This window comes from Seriola dumerili, unplaced genomic scaffold, assembly GCF_002260705.1.
Source record: "Seriola dumerili isolate Sdu_G_001 unplaced genomic scaffold, Sdu_1.0 BDQW01001001.1, whole genome shotgun sequence".
NCBI lineage: Eukaryota > Metazoa > Chordata > Actinopteri > Carangiformes > Carangidae > Seriola > Seriola dumerili.
This window is the reverse complement of record NW_019175256.1, coordinates 28,497-56,439: the sequence shown is the minus strand read 5'-3', so window position 1 is coordinate 56,439 and position 27,943 is coordinate 28,497. Positions and strand designations below refer to the sequence as shown.

At 35.9% G+C, this 27,943-nt stretch overlaps 2 protein-coding genes across 2 annotated transcripts; both read left to right on the top strand.

Annotated features, from left to right (window-relative positions):
* The first annotated feature begins 195 nt into the window (after window positions 1-195).
* Window positions 196-7,786, top strand: srsf7 (serine and arginine rich splicing factor 7). The gene is made up of 8 exons (XM_022766744.1): window positions 196-389; window positions 1,216-1,396; window positions 1,661-1,834; window positions 6,307-6,369; window positions 6,555-6,632; window positions 6,734-6,799; window positions 7,199-7,243; window positions 7,550-7,786. The coding sequence occupies exons 1-8, from the start codon at window positions 362-364 to the stop codon at window positions 7,581-7,583; spliced, it is 669 nt and encodes a 222-aa protein (XP_022622465.1). The 5' UTR covers window positions 196-361; the 3' UTR covers window positions 7,584-7,786.
* A 389-nt stretch (window positions 7,787-8,175) lies between these two features.
* LOC111237592 (reticulon-3-B-like) lies at window positions 8,176-27,528 on the top strand. Its single transcript, XM_022766738.1, has 8 exons — window positions 8,176-8,301; window positions 23,806-23,956; window positions 24,230-24,286; window positions 25,605-25,743; window positions 26,372-26,441; window positions 26,547-26,593; window positions 26,734-26,792; window positions 27,400-27,528. Exons 1-8 carry the CDS (start codon window positions 8,208-8,210, stop codon window positions 27,446-27,448), a joined length of 666 nt encoding a protein of 221 aa, XP_022622459.1. The 5' UTR covers window positions 8,176-8,207; the 3' UTR covers window positions 27,449-27,528.
* Window positions 27,529-27,943: the final 415 nt, after the last annotated feature.

Genomic DNA, 27,943 nt, shown 5'->3' with positions numbered 1-27,943 from the left:
AGAAACAAACGGTCAAGTTACCAAGAAACACATAAGACAGAGAAATACAGTGAACCGGTAAAACACAACAACAATAAACAATTAATAGATTACACAGTAAATATAAATGCGAACAAATAAATGACAAACAGCCACAACATATCAAAGGACATTACTACGTTTTTTATCGTCCAAAAAATAATAACACCACAGCAACAAAGCTTCAATTTTGAAATTCTGACAGGAAGTAGTTTGTGTTTTTGTATTGTCGTCGCAGATTTGACGTCCTCCGCAGTCAATAAAGCGCAGCTAGCAACTAAACTGTCTCGCATCGACCCCGCATAGAGAGCGGACTCTGCGGGGCTGCGGAGCCGCCGTGAACATGTCCAGACACGGTCGGTACGGAGGAGGTAACCCGCCCTGTGTTCTCTTGTGTCGGTACCGGAGCTCTTCTTGTCCGGTACGGGATAATATCCGGTGTGTCCGGTTAGCAGCAGTTGGCATCATTAGCGGGAAGAGCGGGATTTAGGCTTTAATATTTAGTAACTGACAAGATTATTAAAAACATAAATATTGATATTATTACCAGTATTACAGATAATGCCTCAGTCTACGGGGAGTCACAGGGACGTTTGACTGCAGCGAGTACCTTTACTTTTCCTGAGTGTACTTCACATACTGTTGAATGCAGTATTGTAGTATTCTGTGCAGTTTCTTTTACAGTGAAACTGATTAAAGGTCAGAGTCACGTGTCCACATGAACACGTTAACAGGTTATCCTCCTGTTCTGGACCTGAACAGGTGATCATCATGATCAAGTCCACAGTCCTGGTTCTGAGTGAAATCTTCTCAGATCTGGATTTACATTTACTACATTTTACTGTAGAATAATATATTTATATCTTATTTTAAAATCACGTGGAGGATCATTTATATGCAGAATGTGTAAGAAGAAGATGACAAGTATTAAGTTGTTACTATGGCTACTATGGGTTGATTACTTGAAGCCAACAGGCTTTAACATCAGCAAGATTTTGAATGGAGTTTGATTTAGATGAGAGTCAGACACAGTATAATTACTTTAATTTATTCATGTTTCACTATATTTACATATGAGCGGAGCAGTCTTCTGATTGGCTGTTCACATTGTACATGTTTGTCTAGTGTATTATCTGTGTGTTTCCCATCTGTCCTGACCCTTGAGCCTTAACTTGTCGTTGTGTGTGTCCTGTACAGAAACAAAGGTGTATGTGGGGAACCTGGGGATGGGGGCGGGGAAAGGTGAGCTGGAGCGGGCCTTTGGGTACTACGGGCCCCTCAGGACCGTCTGGATCGCCAGGAACCCTCCGGGCTTCGCCTTTGTGGAGTTTGAAGACCCTCGAGACGCTGACGATGCTGTGCGAGGGTTAGACGGAAAGTCAGTACTTTACATCAAAATCACCAGCACAACTAGGGAATTGATAAGATTTTAGATTCTTGTGAATGGAGAGATGCCCAGTGTAACCTCAGTCCTTACAGTGTGATTCATTATGGGTCGTTTGTGCACAGAACATTTGATATTGTTCGTATTGTTTCCTTTGGCCATATTAATATTAACACATGTTTATATCAAGATAAGGACATGATAACGATATATACATATATACATCTATACATCTTGTCTGACAGTGATTTATTTCAGGGTGGTTTGTGGGAGTCGGGTCCGGGTCGAACTCTCCACCGGGACACCTCGTCGCTCTCGGTACGACCGACCTTTGACACGTCGACCATTTGACCCCAACGATAAGTGTTATGAGTGTGGAGAGAAAGGTCACTATGCCTACGACTGTCACCGCTACAGCCGCCGGAGGAGCAGGTAACCATGGTGACCACCACACCTGCTGACACTTGACAATATAATCTGCTGTTTGAATCCAGTTTCCTGAGCAGCTGAGCCTCAGTCACTGAAACACACAGACACAAGTTTAATGTTAAACTGAACCAATGGGTATGTACTGCTGGTTCCACACGGACACAGTTACCTGAGCTGTACACACTGTATATATGTATATGCTTGTATGTATATATATATATATATATATATATATGTGTGTGTGTGTGTCTGTGTATGTATACAGTGCTGCTTGAAAGTATGTGAACCTTCCAGACATGGTCACTGTTTTTGTAAAAAACATTAAAAGAACCTTATTTAACAGACATCCAAATCCTAATTTGTAAAGCACACTTTCCAAATACTGGACACACACACAAAAAGAGATATTTTTCCATTATGTAGTTCAACAAATGTGGTTTATTTCACAAACACTGAAAATGTAACATGTGCAAAAGTATGTGAACCCTTCCATTAGTAGCTTGTGGCTCCTCCTTTTGCAGCCATTACTTCAACCAAACGTCTTCTGTAACCTCTAACCAGTCTCTCGCATCTGCTCATGGGGATTTTTGCCCACTCCTCCTTGCAGAACTCAGCCAGTTGAGAGAGGTTGGAAGGACATCTGGCATGTACCATCTTCTTCAGGTCTCGCCACAACATTTCAATAGGATTTAGATCTGGACTTTGACTGGGCCAATCCAGAGTACGAATCCTCTTTCTCTGAAGCCATTCCTTTGTAGTTTTGCTGGAATGCTTCGGGTCATTGTCTTGTTGCATAATCCATTTTCGTCCCAGCTTCAACTGTTTGACTGATGGCAGGAGATTCTGGTCAAGAATTTGTTGATATGCCTGAGAATTCATGGTTCCCTGGATAATATGGAGTCGCCCAGTTCCAGAAGCAGAGAAGCAGCCCCAGATCTTCACATTTCCACCACCATGCTTCACTGTAGGGAGGAGGTTCTTTTCTTCATTTGCAGTGTTGGCTTTTCTCCAAACATGGCGGTTTTGATTGTGACCAAATAACTCTACTTTAGATTCATCTGTCCAGAGAATGGACTCCCAGAAGGCCTCTGGTTTGTCTAAGTGCTCTTTGGCAAAGTTGAAACGGGCAGCTTTGTTCTTTTTTGAGAGCAGAGGCTTCCTTCTAGCAACCCTCCCATGAATGCCATGGCTATTCAATTTTCGTCTGATCGTAGACGCATGCACATTTGTCCCAGATGCTACCAGAGAGGTCTGCAACTCTGTAGAGGTGATGTGTGGGTTGGCCTTTACCTGATTTATTATTTTTCTGGTGGCTCTGGGTGATAGTTTTGATGGGCGCCCACTTCTAGGCAGAGTTGCTGTCATGTTGAAGGCCCTCCATTTGTAAATTATTTGTCTTACAGTCGATGGATTGAGCTGGAATCTTTTGGAGATGGTCTTATATCCCTCCCCAGACTGATGGGCTGTCACTACCCTCTTCTTCATGTCCTCGGATATCTCCTTTCCTCTTGGCATTGTTGATGTGTATGGGACCAAGTTGGTTTGGTTGGTTTCCTCTCTCTTTTAATTAGTGCAGGCCAATCCCTTTCCCAAGGATGTCTCATTTCATTGGTCTACTGAAATGATTAATTAAGCACTCAAATGTATTTCACCTGAGTCTGTTACCTGCTTGACTTAACCAATGCAGCTGGGGATTCACTTACTTTTGCACATGCACTAATTCCATGTTTCATGTAGTTTTTGGGCTACTTAAACAAGTTCCACTAAAAAAGTACAAGCAATTGATGAAACATATATCTGACATTTCATACATAAAAACTGGTGATGATAAAATAAGAAAATCATGGTAAACAACAGAAACATCTGAACTGCTCAAGGGGTTCACATACTTTCAAGCAGCACTGTATGTATATATATGTATGTGTATGTATACATACACACCTGAAGTGTATTTATTGACCCTTTGTTTATCCTAAATAACTTAACCTTCCTTAACTAACAGACAAGTGGAGACAGTCGGGGTGTGCATGAGAGCATCCACATGTCTGGATGGGGCTAACTGGCAAATCACAACATGTAATCCACCCCCCACCCCCACCACCACAAATACAATCTAACACTGTTGCACACCAAGCTGAGACAGATGATCCAGGGACCTGATTCATTTCTTATTATTGATTATTTCTGATTGGTCAGGAACTATTGGGGTGGAGTTAACAGACTTCTAACTAGAATTCTAACTTTAGTTTGAAATTAAATATTGATTCTTTTGTAGTCTGTTTGTCAGCTGACTGCGGCTCAGCTGATGTTCTCATGTTTTTATCTCGGATATTACAGAAATATTTTCTGCAGCTGTCAGACCTGAGTCCAACAGGAGGGTTTGATTTAAAGCACAGTGTCCGAGCTGGACGGGGTTTATCTCAACTCATTACGTCACTGTAGCTGAAGGATGTTATTTGAGATCACACACAGCTCCTCCTGATTCAAGTCACATGATCCAGGATCTGCTCCACAGATAGGTTTAACAAAGTCTGACTGACCCTGAACTCTGGAAACTCAAGAGTTTTCTTTTCAGGCAACAGGTAAATAAAGATTCACCATGGAAACAGATCCCTCATATCTGATGTGGTCTGGCGACAGAGAAACTCAGAAGAAGAAAAGTCACAGTTACTGACTCAGTGTCAGTTTCTCTGTTGTTAATAGTTAGGGTGTAGTCATGTTAAACAGGTTAGGGTGTAGTCATGTTAAACAGGTTAGGGTGTAGTCATGTTAGGGTGTAGTCATGTTAAACAGGTTAGGGTGTAGTCATGTTAGGGTGTAGTCATGTTAAACAGGTTAGGGTGTAGTCATGTTAGGGTGTAGTCATGTTAAACAGGTTAGGGTGTAGTCATGTTAGGGTGTAGTCATGTTAGGGTGTAGTCATGTTAAACAGGTTAGGGTGTAGTCATGTTAGGGTGTAGTCATGTTGAACAGGTTAGGGTGTAGTCATGTTAAACATGTTAGGGTGTAGTCATGTTAGGCTGTAGTCATGTTAAACATGTTAGGGTGTAGTCATGTTAGGGTGTAGTCATGTTAAACAGGTTAGGGTGTAGTCATGTTAGGGTGTAGTCATGTTAAACAGGTTAGGGTGTAGTCATGTTAGGGTGTAGTCATGTTAAACAGGTTAGGGTGTAGTCATGTTAGGATGTAGTCATGTTAAACAGGTTAGGGTGTAGTCATGTTAAACATGTTAGGGTGTAGTCATGTTAGGGTGTAGTCATGTTAAACATGTTAGGGTGTAGTCATGTTAGGATGTAGTCATGTTAAACAGGTTAGGGTGTAGTCATGTTAAACAGGTTAGGGTGTAGTCATGTTAAACAGGTTAGGGTGTAGTCATGTTAGGGTGTAGTCATGTTAAACATGTTAGGGTGTAGTCATGTTAGGGTGTAGTCATGTTAAACAGGTTAGGGTGTAGTCATGTTAAACAGGTTAGGGTGTAGTCATGTTAGGGTGTAGTCATGTTGAACAGGTTAGGGGGTAGTCATGTTAGGGTGTAGTCATGTTAAACATGTTAGGGTGTAGTCATGTTAGGGTGTAGTCATGTTAAACATGTTAGGGTGTAGTCATTTTAGGGTGTAGTCATGTTAGACAGGTTAGGGTGTAGTCATGTTAGGGTGTAGTCATGTTAAACATGTTAGGGTGTAGTCATGTTAGGGTGTAGTCATGTTAAACAGGTTAGGGTGTAGTCATGTTAGGGTGTAGTCATGTTGAACAGGTCGAGGAGCTGAAAACTGACCCTTAGTTTTATGTTGTGGGGACCTGACCTTTGTGAGGACCTGACCCTCAGGTTGGGAACGACTGGTTAAAATTATTGTTGCGCGACAACAAACCAAGTTTTTAATTTGACTTCTGACTGGAGATAAACTCCACCCTCCTCCTGGTCTCTGGGCAGACCTGGTTCCTGGTGGGTCCAGGTCTACAAACTGTTGTTGATCTGTGTGACTCTAACTGCTGTTTAACTGAAACTGGTCAAAACCTTTCAGGTTTCATCGTTTGATTCAGATCCTAAAAGATTTCATGAGGGCGTCTTGACTAAAGTTTTTCTGCCGAGCTGAGGCTGAACTGATCTGGTTTAGAGGCTCAGAGACAGACCAGCACCGCCCTGTTAATTAACAGTAATGTAACGAGGAAACGAGCCGCTGGACCGCGGTCCCTTCTAGACAAACCCGCCTCGCTTCTATCAAGTCTCAATCAAGCAATTTGGTGTCAGTACGGTCATCGTTAGAAATCTTCTAGATCATCTAGATCTGCTAGACCTGGTCCAAAGAGGACCGACCTGCAAAAGGTTTATTTCATCACCATTAATGCTTTTACTCATTAAGTCCAATGTTTGTGTGTTTGAGTCTCAGACTTCTGCATGAGTTTCAGCAGCTGTAGGTTACAGTCTCTCTCTGGTCCCCTCTCACTGCTGCTCTCCGGGTCTGCTTTGGGTCCAGGTCCAGGTCTCGCTTCACGTCCCGTGGGAGGCGTTACTCCCGCAGCAGGAGCCGAGGGAGGAGGTGAGTGAAGTGCTGATCAATCCATCAGGGATCTGAGTCCAGACTCTGGACCAGATCTGAAGAGATGAGAGATGATGATGATGATGATGATAATGTAGTAATAATAATAATAATAATAATAATAATGATGATGATAAGACGAAGTGTGGATAGTTTTTACTTGTTGATGACGTCATCATGTCCAGGTCCAGGTCTTTCTGTCCTCGTCGCTCCCACTCAGTCTCTCCCAGAAGATCCGGATCTGCCACACCTAGGAGGTCCAGGTCAGACTCTGTCAGACTGATGATGTCATCACTGTCAACAGGAAGCTGTAAACCAGCTTTAACATTTAGATGTCTCTGGCTTGGTTAATGTTCTCCTCCAGGACCAGATCAAGGACCCGGTGCAGGTCCAAGTCCAGGTCCAGGTCGGGTTCTCGAGGCCGGAGCAGGTGGGTGATATCAGATGTGTCCTGTCCAAAACTGACTGAATGGTCTTTTCTCTTTTTCACAGTAAAAGTCTTGCTTTGATCCCTGAGTGGGGACTTTCATAATAAAGGTCCTGTTTTAATGAAATTGCTTTTGATAATGAGAATAAATGTATGATCAGCTGTGGTCATGTGACACGTCTGTTGATGGAGAACTGATACCTGGGATTGATCAGGAACCTGCAGTGACTCCAGCTAAAGACTTTAGATCAGGATCTGCCTTCAGTCACAGATCAGGGAAAAGTCCGCTGACGACACCTTCCAGCTCTGCACTGGTCACAGGTGGTTGTTGTCTCAGAGTCCAGGTGTCCAGTGGTAGTTCAGTGTTAAACTGTCTCACATTGTGGACTCCTGTGTTCTCAGGTCTGGATCCATGGGTCAGTCTTGCTCTGGATCTCCAGCTAGAACGTGAGTGGGCAGGTTCTGGTTTAGTTCTGGATCAGTTCTGGTTTGATCTGGTTCCTTCAGATCCAGATCCAAGCAGACCTGTAACATTTATATGTAATAATAATATATAAATAATGTAAAATATATAATGTATTTATGTATAATGAAATAACATATATAACATAAATACATAATATATTTCTCTATATAATTAATAATATATAATGTATGTAATTAAGGTACAAGTAATCTGTGTAATCAGTGTTAATGATTACTTGTACATTTTCCACCCCCCCACCCCACCCCCACCTTCTGTGTACCTGATAGTTGCTCGACCTCAGGGAGTCCTGCTGCAGACTGATGATCAGCTGAATGTTTTTCTGTTTTTCTGTCTGTGAATTGATTTGATTGTTATGAGTTTTTCTATGAGCAGACTGTGGTCTACCTTCAGATTATTGAATATTGATGATTGATTATTGTTGTTCTAGTCTGCCTGAGAACCTGTAGAGTTTATGATATGAGGAGCTGAGTGTATGTGTCAATGATCATCTGAAAACAATAAAGATTTATACACGGACCCAAGAGTCTGTGTCTGTTGATTGGCTGATGGGCTGGAGTGGGCGGGGCTTCACACTGTGTATAAACATGTAGTCTCTGATCCTGTGGCTTTGATTTAATGCAGTCAATAACATCTGTTCCTGAATTGGGGTGGGGTGGGGGGGGGGTGTAACAGTAATATACACAGGTGTAATAATGGTGTTATTGACAACAATAGCATCAAACAAACACTCACACATACACACACTTACACACATCAGAGCATTAGGTTCACATAGAAATGTGTGAGTGTGTGTGACCTGTAAACACGCCACCTCTCCGTGGGCCCTGCCCCCTGTGATGACATCACCACAGCAGCAGCTCAGACGAAGGTTTAAACCTGCAGAAAAGTTTCACATCCTCACAGAGACTGAAGAAGAAGAAGAAAATGGCAGATTCAACCAGCAGCAGCTCTGACTCTTCATCATCATCATCATCCAACAACTCCTCCTCTTCCTCACTCAGAGACCTCACACACTCAGGTAACTGATCCTGAATCAGTTGTTACTCTCAGGTTAAAGTAGGAAGCTCATGTGATACTGTCAAAAGCTCCAAAGCAGTTGCTAAATGGATCAAACAGAAATCTGAACAATTTGTTGTGTTTTCAACCACGTCATGGTCTTCAATCAGTGGAAGTTTAGTTGTCACGGATACTGCTGAATCCAGATCAGTATTTACCGCTGCAGGTGATTGATTATTGATAACTAGATTAATCAGCTGCTCAGTGAGGTCAACTGCTGATTGGCTGAAGTGAAGGTGGATGTTTAACCTGCTAATTAACATGTTATTTAGCCTCCAGCAGGTAGGTGTTTAATTTGACCCAGTTGCTTTACCTGCTGGTTAGTAAAAGTAGTTACCTCCTCTGTTAGTAAATGTTTGCAGGTTAGTTAGCAGATTAATGAAGCTGTGTTCACAGATAAAGCTGTATTGTTCTGCTGTCAGCTGACTAGTTTTTCCTTAACAAGCTGCTTACTGGTGGTGGTGGAGGGAGGGGGGGAAATGGCAGGGGGACTAAGCAGCTTAGCGTCAAGAAAAGTGAAAGAAAGGACAAAGAACAGAGCAAGGGTGTAGCTTTGGTCTCGACATTGGTAGGGACACAACAACCCCACCACCCCTCCAAAAGAAAGACTGACTTTTTAATGCTGTCAACTGAACAGTTTATTAACATATGAAATCTGAATTTACATTCAGAAATCACCATACACAAATGTAATATATGTACATGTGATGAATTTGTATATATGAAATATATGTACATATGAAGTAAAATCATATATGTATTTAAGAACATGAAACTCCACACACAAAGGTTGCAGGCCCAGCATTCGAACCCAGTACTATCTCAGTGTGAGGCAAATGTTCTAAGAACTGCACCACCATGCCCGCCAAAAACAAATTCATATTATAGTGAGGCATGCAAACATCATAGTGTGATAAGGTATGAAAATATATGGTATATTAAGGAATAAAAATGTCATAGTATAGTAAGGCATTAAAGGTCATAAAAAGTCATGTAAATGTAACTGTATAAAAAGTCATACAATCATCATAGTATAGTGAGGAATAAAAAATCATGAAAAATCATGAAAAAGAAATTGTATAAAAAGTCATGAAATCTTCAAAGTATAGGAGGCCAGAAAAAGCCACAAAAGCATCATAGTATCATAAGTCATAAAAAGTCATGTAAATGAAACTCTATAAAAAGTCATGCAATCATCATAGTATAGTAAGACATAAAGAGACAGAAATTACTGTATATAAAGGGTCATAAAATTGTCATGATACAGTAAGGCATGTGAAGTCATAAAACCATAGTGGTATGGTAAGGCATAAAAGTCATAAAAAGTCATGAAAGTGAATTAGAAAAAAAGTCATAAAAAAGGCATAGTATTGTAAGGCATGGAAACTCATTCGTTGTATAAAAAGTAATAAAATAGTATTAGTATTGTAATAAATGAAAAGTAATAAAAATGTAACTGTACAATAACTCACAAAAAGTCATGAAAATGAAACTATAAAAAGTCATATAATCATCATTGTAAATTAAGGTATAAAAAGTCATGAAACGTCATAGTATAGTGTCACGGACCAAGCAGTTAGACAAAGGACACCGGTGTAAAAAGGAAAATATTTAATTAAATATACCAAAAATCCAAAAAAAGTTACAAAAGTAATAATCAAATAACTGGAAAAAGAACAAAAGTTGGGCCCAAAAATCCGAGGTCAAATAAACAATAATGAAACTAAGGCTTCAACCTAAATCAACACAATCAAAAACTGACCTCTCTAACAAATGAAACCAGGTTATATATACACATGGACTAGTCCAACACAAACCCAAAAAGGGGACAGTAACTAACAATTATCCTATCAAATCATTTTCAAATAACTAAACATAAGAAGTTAACTGAAGCCTATCTACCAAAAAAATAAATAATATTTCAGAAATAAATAGTCCATTCACAAATCAAAAAAAGAACTTTAGGCTCTGGTGATTCAGCCTTCCCCTTTTCCCTTCTTCAAGATGGCTGCTTCCCACTTCCTGTGGGCGGTCCATAAGAGGCTCCCTTTCCCCCGCTACTGGCCTTTTGCCAGAGGAACTCAGGAGGAGAACAAAGAAAAAGTAATTATTCACAACAAAATGAATGTTGTGTAAACCCAAACTAGAAAACAAAACTGTCTAATGAAATAAAGTGTAATATATGAACACAAAAGACTATGTGTAATGTATTTATTTGAAAATGTTTGTGTAAAGAAAAAGTAAACAAAATTACTAACACTGGTGGTGGACAACAACTGATGCGGCCACCACATATAGTAAGTCATAAAAAGTCATGTAAATGAAATCGTATAATAAGTCATAAAAATATCATAGTATAGCTAAGCATTAAAAGTCATTTGAATAAAATTTTATACAAAGCAATTAAATCGTCATAGTATAGTAAGGCATGAAAAGTAATGAAAACATTATAGTAAGTCATGAAAAGTCATAAAAATGTCATTGTATAGTAAGGCATAAAAAGTGAGAAAGATGTCATAATATATTAAGGCATGAAAAAAAACAAAAAAAGTCATATTATAGTAAGGCATGAAAAGTGAAAAAAACGTCATAGTATAGAAAGGCATAAAAGGTCATATTATAGTAAGGCACAAAAAGTCATAATATAATAAGGCATAAAAAGTCAAAAAACGACATAGTATACTAAGGGATAAATAGTGAAAAAGATGTCATTGTATAGTAAGGCATAAAAATTCATAAAAAAGGCCACAGTATAGTAAGGCATAAAGAGTCATGTTATATTAAGTCATAAAAACGACATAGTATAGTAAGGCATAGAAAGTAATAAAAACGACATAGGATAGTAAGGCATTAAAAATCATAGTATAGTAAGGCATAAAAAGTGAAAAAGACGTCATAGTATAGTGAGGCATAAAAAATCATATAAACGACATAGTATAGTAGGGCATTTAAAGTGTTAGTATAATAAGGCATAAAAAGTCATAAAAATGACATACTATAGTAGGGCATATGAAGTGTTAGTATAAAAAGTCATAAAAATGACATACTATAGTAGGGCATATAAAGTGTTAGTATAATAAGGCATAAAAAGTTATAAAAACGACATAGTATAGTAAGGCATGAAAAGTGAAAAAAAAGGTCATATTATAATAAGGCATAAAAAGTGAAAAAAACTCCATAGTATAGTAAGGCCTTAAAAATAAAAAAAAACGTCATGGTATAATAAGGCACAAAAGGTCATATTACAGTAAGGCACAAAAAGTCATAAAAACGATATAGTATAGTAAGGCATAAAAAGTCATGTTATATTAAGGCATAAAAAATCATAGCATAGTAAGGCATAAAAAATCATAAAAACAACATAGTATAGGAAGACATAAAAAGTCATATTATAGTAAGGCATAAAAAGTCATAAAAAAGTCATAGTATAGTAAGGCATAAAAAATCATAGTATAGTAAGGCATAAAAAGTGAAAAAGACATCATAGTATAGTGAGGCATAAAAAGTCATAGTATAGTAAGGCATAGAAAGTCATAAAAACGACATAGTATAGTAAGGCATAAAAAATCAAAGTATAGTAAGGCATAAAAAGTCATATTATAGTAAGGCATAAAAAGTGAAAAAGACATCATATTATAGTAAGTAATGAAAAAGATGTCATAGTATAGTAAGGCATAAAAAATCATAGTATAGTAAGGCATAAAAAGTGAAAAAGACGTCATAGTATAGTGAGGCATAAAAATTCATAAAAACTACATAGTATAATAGGGCATATAAAGTGTTAGTATAGTAAGGCATAAAAAGTCATAAAAACGCCATAGTATAGTAAGGCATAAAAAGTGAAAAAAACGTCATAGCATATTAAGGCATCAATAATATAATAAGACATAGAAAGTCATAAAAACGACATAGTATAGTAAGGCATAAAAAATCATAGTATAGTAAGACATGAAAAGTGAAAAAAAACTTCATAGTATAGTAAGGCATAAAAATTGAAAAAAACGTCATATTATAGTAAGTAATAAAAATTGAAAAAGACGTCATAGCATAGTATAGGATAAAATGTGAAAAAAAAGTCATAACACAGTAAGGGATAAAAAGTAAAAAAAAAAGTCATTGTATAGTAAGGCATGAAAAGTGAAAAAACTTCATAGTATAGTAAGGCATAAAAAGAGAAAAAAACTTCATAGTTTAGGAATGCATAAAAAGTCATAGTATAGTAAGGCATAAAAATTGAAAAAAACATCATATTATAGTAAGTAATAAAAAGTGAAAAAGATGTCATAGTATAGCAAGGCATAAAAAGTCATAAAAACGACATAGTATAGTAAGGCATAAAAAAATCATAGTATAGTAAGGCATAAAAAGTGAAAAAGAGGTAATAGTATAGTGAGGCATAAAAAGTCATAAAAACGACATAGTATAATAGGGCATATAAAGTGTTAGTATAGTAAGGCATAAAAATTCATAAAAAACGCCATAGTATACCAAGGCACAAAAAGTCATAAAAACGACATAGTATAGTAAGGCAGAAAAAGTCATGTTATATTAAGGCATAAAAAGTCATATTATAGTAAGGCATAAAAAGTCATAAAAAAGTCATAGTATACCAAGGCATAGAAAGTAAAAAAAAAGACATAGGATAGTAAGGCATAAAAAATCATAGTATAGTAAGGCATAAAAAGTGAAAAAGACGTCAGAGTATAGTGAGGCATAAAAAGTAATAAAAACGACATAGTATAGTAAGGCATAAAAAATCATAGTATAGTAAGGCATAAAAAGTGAAAAAGATGTCATAGTATAGTGAGGCATGAAAAGTCATAGTATAGTAAGGCATAGAAAGTCATAAAAACGACATAGTATAGTAAGGCATAAAAAGTCATAAAAACGACATAGTATAGTAAGGCATAAAAAGTCATAAAAACGACATAGTAATGTAAGTCATAAAAAGTGAAAAACGTCATAGTATAGTGAGGCATAAAAAGTGAAAAAAAGGTGACATTATAGTAATGCATAAAAAGTCATAGTATAGTGAGGCATGAAAAGCGAAAAAAAACTTCATAGTATAGTAAGGCATAAAAATTGAAAAAAACGTTATATTATAGTAAGTAATAAAAAGTGAAAAAGACGTCATAGCATAGTATAGAATAAAAAGTGAAAAAAAAAGTCATAACATAGTATGGCATAAAAAGTAAAAAAAAAGTCATTGTATAATAAGGCATGAAAAATAAAAAAACATCATATTATAGTGAGGCATGAAAAGTGAAAAAAACTTCATAGTATAGTAAGGCATAAAAAGTGAAAAAGACTTCATAATTTAGTAAGGCATAAAAAGTCATAAAAATGACATAGTATAATAGGGCATATAAAGTGTTAGTATAGTAAGGCATAAAAATTCATAAAAACGCCATAGTATAGTAAGGCATAAAAAGTTAAAAAAATGTCATAGAATAGTAAGGCATAAAAAGTCATAGTATAGTAAGGCATAAAAAATCATAAAAACAACATAGTATAGGAAGGCATAAAAAGTCATATTATAGTAAGGCATAAAAAGTCATAAAAAAATCATAGTATACTAAGGCATAGAAAGTAATAAAAACGACAGGATACTAAGGCATAAAAAATCATAGTATAGTAAGGCATAGAAAGTCATAAAAACGAGATAGTATAGTAAGGAATAAAAAATCATAGTATAGTAAGGCATAAAAAGTGAAAAAGACGTCATAGTATAGTAAGGCATGAAAAGTGTAAAAGACGACATATTATAGTAAGTAATAAAAATTGAAAAAGACGTCATAGCATAGTATAGGATAAAATGTGAAAAAAAAGTCATAACACAGTAAGGGATAAAAAGTAAAAAAAAAAGTCATTGTATAGTAAGGCATGAAAGGTGAAAAAATCATCATATTATAGTGAGGCATGAAAAGTGAAAAAACATCATATTATAGTAAGGCATGAAAAGTGAAAAAACTTCATAGTATAGTAAGGCATAAAAAGTGAAAAAAAACTTCATAGTTTAGGAATGCATAAAAAGTCATAGTATAGTAAGGCATAAAAATTGAAAAAAACATCATATTATAGTAAGTAATAAAAAGTGAAAAAGATGTCATATTACAGTTAGGCACAAAAAGTCATGAAAACGACATAGTATAGTAAGGCAGAAAAAGTCATGTTATATTAAGGCATAAAAAATCATAGTATAGTAAGGCATAAAAAATCATAAAAACAACATAGTATAGGAAGGCATAAAAAGTCATATTATAGTAAGGCATAAAAAGTCATAAAAAAGTCATAGTATACCAAGGCATAGAAAGTAATAAAAACGACATAGTATAGTAAGGCATAAAAAATCATAGTATAGTAAGGCATAAAAAGTGAAAAAGACATCATAGTATAGTGAGGCATAAAAAGTCATAGTATAGTAAGGCATAGAAAGTCATAAAAACGACATAGTATAGTAAGGCATAAAAAATCAAAGTATAGTAAGGCATAAAAAGTCATATTATAGTAAGGCATAAAAAGTGAAAAAGACATCATATTATAGTAAGTAATAAAAAATGAAAAAGATGTCATAGTATAGTAAGGCATAAAAAATCATAGTATAGTAAGGCATAAAAAGTGAAAAAGACGTCATAGTATAGTGAGGCATAAAAATTCATAAAAACTACATAGTATAATAAGGCATATAATGTGTTAGTATAGTAAGGCATAAAAAGTCATAAAAACGCCATAGTATAGTAAGGCATAAAAAGTGAAAAAAAGGTGACATTATAGTAATGCATAAAAAGTCATAGTATAGTGAGGCATGAAAAGCGAAAAAAAACTTCATAGTATAGTAAGGCATAAAAAGTCATAAAAATGACATACTATAGTAGGGCATATAAAGTGTTAGTATAATAAGGCATAAAAAGTTATAAAAACGACATAGTATAGTAAGGCATGAAAAGTGAAAAAAAAGGTCATATTATAATAAGGCATAAAAAGTGAAAAAAACTCCATAGTATAGTAAGGCCTTAAAAATAAAAAAAAACGTCATGGTATAATAAGGCACAAAAGGTCATATTACAGTAAGGCACAAAAAGTCATAAAAACGATATAGTATAGTAAGGCATAAAAAGTCATGTTATATTAAGGCATAAAAAATCATAGCATAGTAAGGCATAAAAAATCATAAAAACAACATAGTATAGGAAGACATAAAAAGTCATATTATAGTAAGGCATAAAAAGTCATAAAAAAGTCATAGTATACCAAGGCATAGAAAGTAAAAAAAAAGACATAGGATAGTAAGGCATAAAAAATCATAGTATAGTAAGGCATAAAAAGTGAAAAAGACGTCAGAGTATAGTGAGGCATAAAAAGTAATAAAAACGACATAGTATAGTAAGGCATAAAAAATCATAGTATAGTAAGGCATAAAAAGTGAAAAAGACATCATAGTATAGTGAGGCATGAAAAGTCATAGTATAGTAAGGCATAGAAAGTCATAAAAACGACATAGTATAGTAAGGCATAAAAAGTCATAAAAACGACATAGTATAGTAAGGCATAAAAAGTCATAGTAATGTAAGTCATAAAAAGTGAAAAAAACGTCATAGTATAGTGAGGCATAAAAAGTGAAAAAAAGGTGACATTATAGTAATGCATAAAAAGTCATAGTATAGTGAGGCATGAAAAGCGAAAAAAAACTTCATAGTATAGTAAGGCATAAAAATTGAAAAAAACGTTATATTATAGTAAGTAATAAAAAGTGAAAAAGACGTCATAGCATAGTATAGAATAAAAAGTAAAAAAAAAAGTCATAACATAGTATGGGATAAAAAGTAAAAAAAAAGTCATTGTATAATAAGGCATGAAAAATGAAAAAACATCATATTATAGTGAGGCATGAAAAGTGAAAAAAACTTCATAGTATAGTAAGGCATAAAAAGTGAAAAAAACTTCATAATTTAGTAAGGCATAAAAAGTCATAAAATATAAGGCATAAAAATTGAAAAAAACGTCATATTATAGTAAGTAATAAAAAGTGAAAAAGACGTCATAGTATAGTGAAGCATAAAAAGTCAAAAAAATGACATAGTATAATAGGGCATATAAAGTGTTAGTATAGTAAGGCATAAAAATTCATAAAAACGCCATAGTATAGTAAGGCATAAAAAGTTAAAAAAATGTCATAGAATAGTAAGGCATAAAAAGTCATAGTATAGTAAGGCATAAAAAATCATAAAAACAACATAGTATAGGAAGGCATAAAAAGTCATATTATAGTAAGGCATAAAAAGTCATAAAAAAATCATAGTATACTAAGGCATAGAAAGTAATAAAAACGACAGGATACTGAGGCATAAAAAATCATAGTATAGTAAGGCATAGAAAGTCATAAAAACGAGATAGTATAGTGAGGAATAAAAAATCATAGTATAGGAAGGCATAAAAAGTGAAAAAGACGTCATAGTATAGTAAGGCATGAAAAGTGTAAAAGACGACATATTATAGTAAGTAATAAAAATTGAAAAAGACGTCATAGCATAGTATAGGATAAAATGTGAAAAAAAAGTCATAACACAGTAAGGGATAAAAAGTAAAAAAAAAAGTCATTGTATAGTAAGGCATGAAAGGTGAAAAAATCATCATATTATAGTGAGGCATGAAAAGTGAAAAAACATCATATTATAGTAAGGCATGAAAAGTGAAAAAACTTCATAGTATAGTAAGGCATAAAAAGTCGTAAAAAAAAGACATAGGATAGTAAGGCATAAAAAATCATACTATAGTAAGGCATAAAAAGTGAAAAAGAGGAAATAGCATAGTGAGGCATAAAAAGTCATAAAAAAGTCATAGTATACCAAGGCATAGACAGTAAAAAAAAAGACATAGGATAGTAAGGCATAAAAAATCATACTATAGTAAGGCATAAAAAGTGAAAAAGAGGAAATAGCATAGTGAGGCATAAAAAGTCATAAAAAAGTCATAGTATACCAAGGCATAGACAGTAAAAAAAAAGACATAGGATAGTAAGGCATAAAAAATCATACTATAGTAAGGCATAAAAAGTGAAAAAGAGGAAATAGCATAGTGAGGCATAAAAAGTCATAAAAAAGTCATAGTATACCAAGGCATAGAAAGTAAAAAAAAAGACATAGGATAGTAAGGCATAAAAAATCATAGTATAGTAAGGCATAAAAAGTGAAAAAGACGTCAGAGTATAGTGAGGCATAAAAATTGAAAAACACGTCATATTATAGTAAGTAATGAAAAGTGAAAAACACGTCATAGTATAGTAAGGGATAAAAAGTTAAAAAAAAGTCATAATATAGTAAGGGATAAAAAATTAAAAAAAAAGTCATTGTATAGTAAGACATGAAAAGTGAAAAAAACATCATATCATAGTGAGGCATGAAAAGTGAAAAAAAATCATAATATAGTAAAGCATGAAAAGTGAAAAAACATCATAGTATAGTAAGGCATAAAAAGTGAAAAAAACGTGATATTATAGTAAGGTATGAAAAATGAAAAAAACATTATACAATAGGAAAGCATAAAAACAAGTTATACTATAGTAAAGCATAAGAAGTAAAAAAAACATTATAGTATAGTAAGGCATAAAAAGTGAAAAAAACGACATAGTATAGTAAGGCATAAAAAGTGAAAAAGACGTCATAATATAGGAAGGCATGAAAAGTGAAAAAAAAATGTTATAGTGAAGTAAAGCATGAAAAGTGAAAAAAAAACATTATAGTGAAGTAAAGCATGAAAAGTGAAAAAAACTATAGTATACTAAGGCACAAAAAGTCATAGTATAGTAAGGTATAAAAAGTGAAGAAAACGTCATAATATAGGAAGGCATAAAAAGTGAAAAAAAACGTTATAGTGAAGTAAAGCATGAAAAGTGAAAAAAACTATAGTATACTAAGGCACAAAAAGTCATAGGATAGTAAGGTATAAAAAGTGAAGAAAACGTCATAATATAGGAAGGCATGAAAAGTGAAAAAAACTATAGTATACTAAGGCACAAAAAGTCATAGGATAGTAAGGTATAAAAAGTGAAGAAAACGTCATAATATAGGAAGGCATGAAAAGTGAAAAAAACTATAGTATACTAAGGCACAAAAAGTCATAGGATAGTAAGGTATAAAAAGTGAAGAAAACGTCATAATATAGGAAGGCATGAAAAGTGAAAAAAACTATAGTATACTAAGGCACAAAAAGTCATAGGATAGTAAGGTATAAAAAGTGAAGAAAACGTCATAATATAGGAAGGCATGAAAAGTGAAAAAAACTATAGTATACTAAGGCACAAAAAGTCATAGGATAGTAAGGTATAAAAAGTGAAGAAAACGTCATAATATAGGAAGGCATGAAAAGTGAAAAAAACTATAGTATACTAAGGCACAAAAAGTCATAGGATAGTAAGGTATAAAAAGTGAAGAAAACGTCATAATATAGGAAGGCATGAAAAGTGAAAAAAACATTATAGTATAGAAGGCATAAAATCAAAAACAGAAAAAAGGTCATAGTATAGTAAGGCATAAAAAGTGAAAAATATGTCATAGTATAGTGAGGCATAAAAAGTGAAAAAGACGTCATAGTATAGTAGGGCATATAAAGTGTTAGTACAGTAAGGCATAAAAATTCATAAAAGCGACGCAGTATAGTAAGGCATAAAAAGTGAAAAAGACGTCATAGTATAGTAAGGCATGAAAAGTGAAAAAAAAGATCATATTATAGTAAGGCATGATAAGTGAAAAAAAGGTCATATTATAATAAGGCATTAAAAGAGAAAAAAAACCGTCATAGTATAGTTAGGCCTAAAAATTGAAAAAGACGTCATATTATAGTAAGGTGTAAAAAGTGAAAAAAAATGTCATATTATAACAAGGTATAAAAAGTGAAAAAAACGTCTATTATAGTAAAGCATGCCAAGTGAAAAAAACGTCATATTATAGTAAGGCACAAAAAGTCAAAGTATAGTAAGGTATAAAAAGTGAAAAAAATGTCATAATATAGGAAGGCATAAAAAGTGAAAAAAAACGTTATAGTGAAGTAAAGCATAAAAAGTCATAAAAATGAAATAATATAGTAATGTATAAAAAGTCATAGTATAGAAAAATGTATTGTATAGAAAGGTATGAAAAGTGAAAAAAACATTATAGTATAGAAGGCATAAAATCAAAAACAAAAAAACGTCATAGTATAGTAAGGTATAAAAAGTCAGAGTATAGAAAAATGTATTGTATAGAAAGGCATGAAAAGTGAAAAAAACATTATAGTATAGAAGGCATAAAATCAAAAACAAAAAAACGTCATAGTATAGTAAGGCAAAAAAAGTAATAGTGTAGTAAGGCACAAAAAGTCATAGTATAGTAAGGTATAAAAAGTGAAAAAAAGGTCATAGTATAGTAAGGCATAAAAATTCATAAAAGCGACGCAGTGTAGTAAGGCATAAAATGTGAAAAAAAAGCTCATATTATAGTAAAGCATAAAAAGTGAAAAAAAAGTCATAGTATAGTAAGGCACAAAAAGTAATAGTATAGTAAGGAAAAAAAAGTGAAAAAAAACGATATAGTATAGTAAAACATAAAAAGTCATAAAAAAGAAATCATATAGTAATGCATAAAAAGTCATAGTATAGAAAAATGTATTATATAGGAAGGCATGAAAAGTGAAAAAAAACGTCATAGCATAGAAGGCATAAAAACAAAAACAAAAAAACTTCATAGTATAGTAAGACATGAAAAAGAATAAGAAAACGTCATAGTAGAGTAAGGCATAAATTAAAATAAAACAAAAGTCAGTATATTAAGGCATGAAAAGTGAAAAAAACATCATAATATAGTAAGGCATAAAAAATCATAAAAAAGTCATAGTATACTAAGGCAAAGAAAGTAATAAAAACGACATAGGATAGTAAGGCATAAAAATCATAGTATAGTAAGGCATAAAAAGTAAAAAAAAATGTCATAGAATAGTAAGGCATGAAAAAAAACAAAAAAAAAGTCATAGTATAGTAAGGTATAAAAAGTGAAAAAAACGTCACAGTATAGTAAGGCATAAAAAGCAAAAAAAAAGTCATAGCATTGTAAGGCATAAAAAGTCATAGTATAGTAAAACACAAAAAGTCATAATACAACAAGGCATAAAAAGATATAGTATAGTAAGGCATAAAAAGTTATAAAAACATAGTATAGTAAGGCATAAAAATTCATGTTATATTAAGGCATAAATAGTCATAGTATAGTAAAGCACAAAAACTAATAAGGCATAAAAAGATATAGTGTAGTTAGTCATAAAAAGTCATATTATAGTAAGGCATAGAAAATCATAAAAATGACATATTACAGTGAGGCATAAAAAAAGAAAAAAAAGTCATAATATAGTAAGGGATAAAAAGTGAAAAAAACGTTATAGTATAGCACGGCATGAAAAGTGAAAAAAAATGACAGCATAGTAAGGCATAAAAAGTAATAAAAACGTCATACTATAGAAAGGCATAAATAGTCATAGTATAGTGAAGCACAAAAAGTCATAATATAATAAGGCATAGAAAGTCATAGTATAGCAAAGCACAAAAAGTCATAATACAACAAGGCATAAAAAGATATAGTATAGTAAGGGATAAAAAGTGAAAAAAAAGTCATAGTATTGTAAGGCATAAAAAATCACAAAAATAACATAGTATAGTAAGGCATAAATAGTCATACAAACGACATGGTATATGTTACAACCAGCTCGTTAGGGGAAAGGGAAGTAACATAAAACCCAAGATGTTAAGGGTTAAATAAGGTTATTTATTAACAAAAGTAAACAGGGTAAGCAAAAAGAGAGGGGGCACAAGAAAAACAAAGCCACCCAATAACGCAATTAACACAAAGAACACAAGCAGCTAACAAAAGAAAAGCAAAACAACAAAACACCAGCTCTCAAACAGAGCTGCACTTAGCTTTACGCTAGAAAACTAAACACACACAACCTTAGCTCTCACATTGTTTCACTCGGCTCTAATCAATTCACTCGGCTCTAATCAATTAACAACAATCAACAAGCACTGGTACACAACAGTGCGGCGGCGAGTCTGCATACGGGCAACACAGATCGCCACGAACAACCGAATGACAGTTCTTTTATACGCGGGGTGGAGATGAGAGGCGGGCCCAGTTGATCAGGAGAGATGGCTTGCAGCTGGAGCATCGAAGGTGTGGCGGAAAGGCGGAACACTCCCAGGAAATCCCGGTGACGTCACGGGCATCCCCTCTCGCAGGGTCAGACTGCAACAACAGGCGACCGAGACAGAACACAACACAACCACACACACAGGGAAAGACAAAGGTCCCCCGAATACGGCCACGGCCGTAACAGTATAGTAAGGCATAAACAGTCATAAAAAAGTTATAAAAAAGAAATTGTATAAAAAGTATTGAAATATTCATAGTATAGGAGGGCATGAAAAGCCACAAAAATCATCATAGTATCAGAAGTCATAAAAAATTATGTAAATGAAACTCATGTCATAAAATCATCATAGTATAGTCAGGCATAACAAGACATGAAACAGAAATTATATAAAAAGGCATGAAAAGTCATAAAACCATAGTGGTATGGTAAGGCATAAAAAGTCATATAAAGTCATGAAAGTGAACTAGTATAAAAGGTCAAAATGTTATAGAATAGTAAGGCATGAAAAATCATGTAAATGACATTGTATAAAAAGACATAAAATCATCAAAGTATAGTAATGCATGAAAAGTAATAAAAATGTCATATGAGCAATTTCACACGAGAGGGAGTGATATACTGAATATAAGCATGGCTGTGAATCAGTCATAGGTACGAGGATGCACACACAACACAATCACAGCTGTGGGGTTCAGTGTACAGTGTGTACGGAAAGTATTCAGACCCCTTTAAATTTTTCACTCTTTGTTTCATTGCAGCATTTGCTAAAATCAAAAAAGTTCATTTTATTCCTCATTAATGTCACTCAGCATCTTGACAGAAAAAAACAGAAATGTAGAACTTTTTGCAAATTTATTAAAAAAGAAAAACTGAAATATCACATGGTCATAAGTATTCAGACCCTTTGCTCATTATTGAGTAGAAGCAGCCTTTGAGCTAGTACAGCCATGAGTCTTCTTGGGAATGATGCAACAAGTTTTTCACACCTGGATTTGAGGATCCTCTGCCAGTCTTCCTTGCAGATCCTCTCCGGTTCTGTCAGGTTGGATGGTGAACGTTGGTGCACAGCCATTTTCAGGTCTCTCCAGAGATGCTCAATTGGGTTTAGGTCAGGGCTCTGGCTGGGCCAGTCAAGAATGGTCACAGAGTTGTTCCGAAGCCACTCCTTTGTTATTTTAGCTGTGTGCTTAGGGTCATTGTCTAGTTGGAAGGTGAACCTTCGGCCCAGTCTGAGGTCCTGAGCACTCTGGAAGAGGTTTTCTTCCAGGATATCTCTGTACTTGGCCGCATTCATCTTTCCTTCAATTGCAACCAGTCGTCGTGTCCCTGCAGCTGAAAAACACCCCCATAGCATGATGCTGCCACCACCATGTTTCACTGTTGGGATTGTATTGGGCAGGTGATGAGCAGTGCGTGGTTTTCTCCACACATACCGCTTAGAATTAACGCCAAAAAGTTCAATCTTGGTCTCATCAGACCAGAGAATCTTATTTCTCATAGTCTGGGAGTCCTTCATGTGTTTTTAGGCAAACTCTATGCGGGCTTTCATGTGTCTTGCACTGAGGAGAGGCTTCTGTCGGGCCACTCTGCCATAAAGCCCCGACTGGTGGAGGGCTGCAGTGACTTTGTGGAACTTTCTCCCATCTCCCTACTGCATCTCTGGAGCTCAGCCACAGTGATCTTTGGGTTCTTCTTTACCTCTCTCACCAAGGCTCTTCTCCCACCATTGCTCAGTTTGGCTGGACGGCCAGGTCTAGGAAGAGTTCTGGTCGTCCCAAACTTCTTCCATTTAAGGATTATGGAGGCCACTGTTTTCTTAGGAACCTTGAGTGCTGCAGAAATTCTTTTAACCTTGGCCAGATCTGTGCCTTGCCACAATTCTGTCTCTGAGCTCCTTGGGCAGTTCCTTCGACCTCATGATTCTCATTTGCTCTGACATGCACTGTGAGCTGTAAGGTCTTATATAGACAGGTGTGTGCCTTTCCTAATCAAGTCCAATCAGTTTAATTAAACACAGCTGGACTCCAATGAAGGAGTAGAACCATCTCAAGGAGGATCAGAAGAAATGGACAGCATGGGAGTTAAATATGAGTGTCACAGCAAAGGGTCTGAATACTTATGACCATGTGATATTTCAGTTTTTTTCTGTCAGGATGCTGAGTGACATTAATGAGAAAAAAAATGAACTTTTTCGATTTTAGCAAATGGCTGCAATGAAACAAAGAGTGAAAAATTTAAAGGGGTCTGAATACTTTCCGTACACACTGTAAATCCAACCTCCCCGCCTCTGCAGCCCTGCAGCTCGTCCACTGGAAACAACCCAAGAAGTCGGCGGCGTCATTCGGCCTGTCACTGCTGGTTCTCATCTCTGTGGCAACGCTGTCAGTCATCAGTGTTGTGTCCTACCTGCTGCTGGCCTGCCTCTGTGTCACCATCACCTTCAGGTAATGACCAATCACAGCACACAGTGTCTGCAACCAATCAGTGCAGGTCCTGCTGTTAGACATGACTATGATGATGATCAAACATTTCTGTAAGTACTGAGGTAAATTCATTAAATACTGAGATAAATTCATTAAATATTGAGATGAATTCATTATATATTGAGGTGAAATCATTTAATATTGAGATAAATCATTCAGTCATCTCAGAGTAGAAAATGCTTCCATTCATAGGAAATTACATCATAATAACAGTCGTCTGCTTCCTGTCTGTAGGGTTTATAAATCAGTGATTCAGGCTGTCCAGAAATCAGACGAAGGCCATCCATTCAGGTAACACACATGTCTTTCTATACTTGTTAGGACCTGAACCTAGACAGGCAGGACCGTCAGGACCTAGACTAGGTCTAGGTATTGGCTGACGTGTCCCCATGATGCAGTAATGTTTTAAAAAATATAATATTACAAGTAATTTAAACACATGGTAACACATACACACTCAAATCAGTATTAATAATAAGATAAAAACCAGATTCAGATTTCCTGAAGAAATTACACTCAGTGATCACTTTATTAGGAACACCACACTAACACTGGGTAGTTCCTCAGTTTTTCATGGATCCACCAAATGTTGAAACTTTCCTCTGAGGCTCTGCTCCATGTTGACATCATCACCATCATCGTCATCTTCATCTTCATAATCGTCATTATCTTCATAATCATCTCTGCAGATTTGTCATCTGCACATTCAGGCTACCAATCTCCTGTTCTACTACACCCCAAAGGTGTTCTGCTGGATCCAGGTCTGCAGAAGGGGGTGGGGCGTGACTCACTGTTGATGAAACCAGTTTGTTACATGGCGCATGATCGTGCAGGAAGGAGCCATTAGAAGACGCTGAACTGTGGCTATGAAGGATGAACATGGTCAGCAACATTCAGACCATGACTGATTGGTATTAACACCATCACACCACCACCAGCCTGGGCAGGTTGGGTCCATGGATTCAGACTCTGACCCTGCTATCTGCTGCCTCAGCACAAATCCAGATCCATCAGACCAGGTCTTTACCTGTCCAGTGTTGGTGAGACTCGCGTTTCTGGTCTTGGTGACAGGAAGTGGAAGCTGATGTGGTCTCTGCTTTTGTAGGTTGGACGTGTTGTTCATTCTGAAGCTTCTCTGCTCACCACAGTTGTAAAGAGTAGTTATCTGAGTGGCCAGGCTCTGTCCAGGCTCCTCTGACCTTTGACCTCTCGCATCCACACAGACCTGCTGCTCACTGGATGGTTCTGTTGTTGGGTTAGAGATAAGCCGTTAGATAAACACTCAGAGTCCTGATTCACATTCTTCTTCATTACCTGAAGCTCCTCAGCTGGATCTGCTGTTGCCACATAATTGGCTGATTGGATAATTGTACGAATCAGCAGGTGTAAAGGTGTTCCTACCAAAGTGCTCAGTGAGTGTAAGTGATTGCTGTGAGCTCTGTATAAGGGCCTGTTTCTAAAAGCCAAAATCCAATATTAGAAAATAACAGATTTTGTAGTAGTAGTATTGATAATGGGCACATATGTAAGACCTCCGTCCTCCTCCCATCTACTCTGATCTCCTGACCTTCTCTGACCGTCTTTGACCTCCTCTGTGCTTCTCTATCAGGTCTCTATTGGAGAGGGACATCTCAATGTCTTCGGAGTCAGTCCGCCAGCTTGCTGATCAGTCTCTGATCCACCTGAACTGGTTAAGCAGTCAGACCAGGAGGCTGCTGCTGGTTGAAGACCTGGTCGACTCTCTGAAGGTCAGAGTCATACAAAATGAGTTAGCATGGTGGCTAACTCTAGTTTGTATTTATATAAACAAGGTTTCCATGGGATGGTTAAAGTCAGTTTCTAGAACTACTATGCAGTAGTATTTTCTTTCAAACCTTGTGGACCCACTACTTGCATGGCTGAGGGAGGTGGTTGGGAGATACAACCTGCCAGATTTAATCCACAATAGTGCTTTGTTATTGGACTGCTGTGTTCGTCATGGATCATCCATCACAAATGCCATGTTGTAGTAGAAGATGACTTATTAGTACAACTCGCACCAGACTACTTGGGACCAAAGACCGATGATTGACTTAGTCATTGTAATTTGTCATCAGATCTGCAGTAGTATGTAGGGGAACAGACCTATTAGTTGAAATGGATTGTGTGTTGCTGTACAGACCTGGTTAAACCTCCAGAGGGATTATCACCACATTCAAGTCGTCTGAGTGGTTCAAAGCTTCAACTGCTGAGGGGGTTCTCAGAGCTGCTGGTGGACAACATTAATTGTTCTCTGAATGTGTGTTGTCTGTATGTTCTCTCTATGTTCTATCTATATTCTCTGTATGTTCTCTGAATGTTCTCTCCGTGTTCTCTCTGTGTTCTCTGATGTTGCAGTTGGCTGCTGTCATGTGGCTGATGACGTATGTTGGAGCTGTGTTTAATGGCGTCACGATCCTGATCCTTGGTGAGGCTTGTTCTTTCTGGTTCCCTCTGGTTTTGTTCTGTTCACTGGTCTGAGAGTTTCTGCTTAACACAGACTAATAAACTGATGCTTACTCTCTCCGTCTAGCTGACATCATTTTTTTCACCACTCCACTGGTCTACCAAAAGAACAAGGTACATGGAGAACATTTCAGGATTGAAATGATTCAGTTTATTTTACTCTTTATTTTTTAATCTATGAGGCAAAATTCATGTTTGTGTTCCAACAGTGACAAGGTTTGATTTATGCTGTGTGTATGTGTATGTGTGTTCAGACACAGATTGATCAGAACTTCGACTTGGTTCGGTGCAGATTGGAGGAGACGCTGTATAAGTGAGTTCCCTGAGAACCTGCTCTGTTCTGATTATATTATTATTATATATTATATTATGTTATTACTCATAAACATTTGAATCCAATATTATATGTTGAACTGAACACATTTAGAGCATTTAGTATCACTGTGACATGGTCTCAAGACACAACCACGGCTGCTACTGGACCTAACTCCGGCCATGAGTGAGCAGCGTAAAGATCAGAGGGTGTAGTGGTTAATAAATAAACTCCCAGCCAATCACATCATTGCTCTCATCCTTCTTAAACTGCCTGAACCAATCACAGTGAAGAACCACCGGTGAACACATGGAGAGATTCAGAAATAAATGTTTACATCTGTCATGGTTTTGTCTTTCTTTTTTTCACTTTTGTTGTATTTGTTTACATTTGTTGTGATTGTTTACATTTTTCCTATGTTTTGTGTTTGTTTACACAGCAGGTAAAAATAGATGATCATCTCTAGAATCACTGTTCATTTTGACCTGTGGAGACACCTGTGACATCCAGAGCCAGATGCATTTTGATTGTAATGTTTGTGTGGATGTTGATTGGTGGTTCAGGTGTTGCTGCTGGACACCCTTACATATTGTTTCTGTGTCTTTAGGCTGCAGGACAGGTTACCAGGAGCTGTGAAAAGAACCAAAGCTGAGTGACTCCCTGACCTTCAAACACTGTGGCTCCGCCCTCTCCTCTGATTGGTCTATTTGTCAGCGACTCACCTGCTGAATTTATTCTGAAAGTCTTGTAATAAAAGCGAGATTGATAAAAAATAGTTGACTGCTGTTTTGTCGGGACCAGGAGTGGGCGACATGGAGGGAGACAGCACCAATCCACACTGGTGAAGATAGCTGTAATTTAACTCTCTTTCAGTCTGTTATTGTTGTTGAAAACAAGTGAAAGAGCATTTCTCCACAGGCATCCATCTAAGAAGTCCTGCTTTTTGTCTCTTTTGCCACCAGACTGTCTGCCTTAAACTCCTTCTCTAGTAAAGGTCAACCATGAAGGTGTTTCAGATCAGTTTAAAGGTGTGCTAGATCAGTTTAGAGGTGTGTAGGTTAGATTTAGATAACGGTGTCACCTTTAATGGGGCCCAGCAGACTCATGATGACAGCCTGATACCCATTGCGGGGCCCAGTGATTGGCCAAAA